The sequence below is a fragment of the Cyprinodon variegatus genome, unplaced genomic scaffold (assembly GCF_000732505.1).
Source record: "Cyprinodon variegatus isolate N-32 unplaced genomic scaffold, C_variegatus-1.0 Scaffold1331, whole genome shotgun sequence".
Classification (NCBI taxonomy): Eukaryota; Metazoa; Chordata; class Actinopteri; order Cyprinodontiformes; family Cyprinodontidae; genus Cyprinodon; species Cyprinodon variegatus.
Genome location: NW_015151784.1, coordinates 37,883 through 40,475, shown reverse-complemented (window position 1 = coordinate 40,475; position 2,593 = coordinate 37,883). Strand labels below are relative to the sequence as shown.

General features: G+C 36.9%; 1 protein-coding gene across 1 annotated transcript in view; it reads left to right on the top strand.

Annotated features, from left to right (window-relative positions):
• Positions 1-887, top strand: part of LOC107102853 (transmembrane 4 L6 family member 5-like) — a 2,421-nt gene extending 1,534 nt beyond the window's left edge. The window contains exons 3-5 of the mRNA XM_015402296.1: positions 230-384; positions 464-656; positions 749-887. Of these exons, the coding sequence (XP_015257782.1) occupies positions 230-384; positions 464-656; positions 749-769 (369 nt within the window). The 3' untranslated portion in view covers positions 770-887. The remainder of the gene's footprint in view (positions 1-229; positions 385-463; positions 657-748) is intronic.
• Positions 888-2,593: the final 1,706 nt, after the last annotated feature.

Here is a 2,593-nt window from a genome sequence, read left to right as displayed (position 1 = left end):
CGAATGTTTTTTTTTTACCTCTGTCGCCCATATATTTTGTTTGTATGTTTGGCATACCTTTATTCTATTTACTCACAAAAATTTTTTTAAAATGCAAAAACGTCTCCGTGGATTTCTTGGACGAATCATCTGGACAACTTGCGTTTGGAAATGTTAAGGTGCAGCGAGTCACATCTTTTTTTAACCTTACACTCCTCATATAATGGTTTAACATATGTGTGTTTTCCAGATGTTGTGTCAGGCTCTTTATTCCTGTGTGGGGCTGCTGGCTGCCTCCAGCTGTTCTCTGGTCAGCGCCACAGGTCTGTCTCAGGGTCCTCTGTGTCTCTACAACTCATCCTCTGGTCTTACCTGGGGTGTCCCCCTTCAGCCCCTCCCTGACATGTGAGAAATACTCTTTCAAAGAACCAACTCAGATATTACAATCGGGTCCCTGACCTGGTCTCTTTCTTTTTCCCTGCAGACACTCAGGGTACCTGTACAACCAAACTCTGTGGTCGGGGGTCTGTCTGGCACCCCACTCAGTGGTTCAGTGGAATGTTGTCCTGTTCAGCATTATGGGAATCACCAGTGCCCTACAGGCCGCCCTCTGTGGACTGAACTTCCTGAACTCTCTGGTGGGGCTGGTCCTGGGTCAGGGGTTAGGTCACAACAAGGTGAGTGAGCGTGGTCAGAGCTCAATGCGATCTGAGCTGACCTTCCTGTTGTTCTCAAAGTTTAACCTCAAATTTTTCTCTTTATGTTTTAGGTCGCTCCAGTTCCGGTATGAGGTGTGCTGAGCTTCACAGGAAACCAGCTATAAGACATTTCAAAATAAAAGCACTGATGCACTTTAGCCAAGCAATGGCTCTGAAATCATCAGAGATGTTGGTTCCATAGAGTATAACTCATCCATGTATTTTAAAATGTAATATTACTGGTGACGATGATAATGGTTCTTTCACTATCACCTGCAGACAGTCAGAATGTTTGAGATGAGTCCACCTTTTATTTATTTCTGTATTTTATAAAATAAGGTCTTTGTTTGATCATTGACTCTACCGGCTGAAGCACATAGAGAAACATTGGAAAAATAAAAAAAAGCTAGACGGGGTTTATTACAGAACTATAAAAAACAAAGATCACTGCACCAAACCCTACACTTTTGGCACTTTTAGGTCTTTTGAGTAAATTGGCCTGAATATATTTATTTTTTTTTTTTTTGCAGTCCTATTAATTCTTGGGGGGTTTTCAGTTTTTTAAAAAATCATATAAAAAACTAAACAAAACAAACCTGAATGTTCAAACTGTCATATGTTTACATTATTTCTTTTTCATCACAGTATTTTTATCACTGCTGCTTACCTTATCAAGGCTGCATTTAAAAAAATTAAATACTCCAGAGAGCTGTACTTAACACAATTTCTTTTTGTTTACACTTGTGTATACAAAATGACTAAATTAAATCTGTCTAAGTGTAATATTATTGGGCATATGCAGGACAGAGTGCGACTGATATGAAACTCCGGCAAGACAAAGCTGGAAAATCTATGGCAAGCAGTTTGTTTATCAGAGATCCGTCGGATCATTTTTGTCCACTATCATAGGACAACCAGGTACAGATAATGAATAATGGAAGGTTCATAACTGCAGTGCCAGTTGGGGTTTTGCAGTTGGGGTTACCTTGTTTTGCAGCAAAACAATTATTAGCTCATTTGCCAACTAGCATTTTCTGTAATCTTTCAAGTTTTTTTTTCTTGACCAACATGCAAAAGGGGTAAAAAGGATTTTATTCCACACAATTTTACAAAGATAAATGTGCACACCAAAGGAGCTGAAGTCAAGGGTGTTAGTGGGAATTTATCTTTTAGGAAGGGGAAAACCATTTTTGAAGATCATGGATAAAGATGCAGTGTTCCAGACATTCTTTGGCATTGGCATAGCGAACAACGGACTTTCAGCTTGTTTTCACTGTTATTCTTGACCTTCGATCACATATTTAGAATTCAAAGGCCTCCTTGCTCTTAATATGGACTCAAATTAAGACCGTCTGGGTTTCTCATTAATATTCTTTACAGGTATAGGAAACATATTTGTCAAATTAAAAGATTGTTCTTAGCCTAAATCCACCAAGCGTAAAAATACTGTATATTGGCAACATAATGAATAATTTTCTAGGCTTTGCCAATAAGGAAACTTGAGTCTTATTTTGTACTTTATAGTGGTACCAGAAGGCTCTTTCTTACTCTAGATGATTAACTGAATTGATAAATATATTAAAACAGACCTCTTTATGGTCAGAGAAGTTTTCTGTTTTTTTTTTTTTTTTGCAAAGCATTACATATTATACAAATTTACAATCAGTAGCTAATATCATAGTTATTAATATCATAATCATTAATTAGAGCTTTTAAATACATTTATCCAGTTTTTTGAACCAATATAAACTGCAAAAACCATTGTAGATATTTTTTTAACATGAGTCGTAGAGCTTTGTTGCTTTGAATATTTATACAGTGACATCGTCAAGAAAAGACGTTTTAAAAGGTGCAATTATACAAAAAAAAGTCCTTGGTGAATATATCTTTTCTTTACTCCAAGACATGCTAACTCT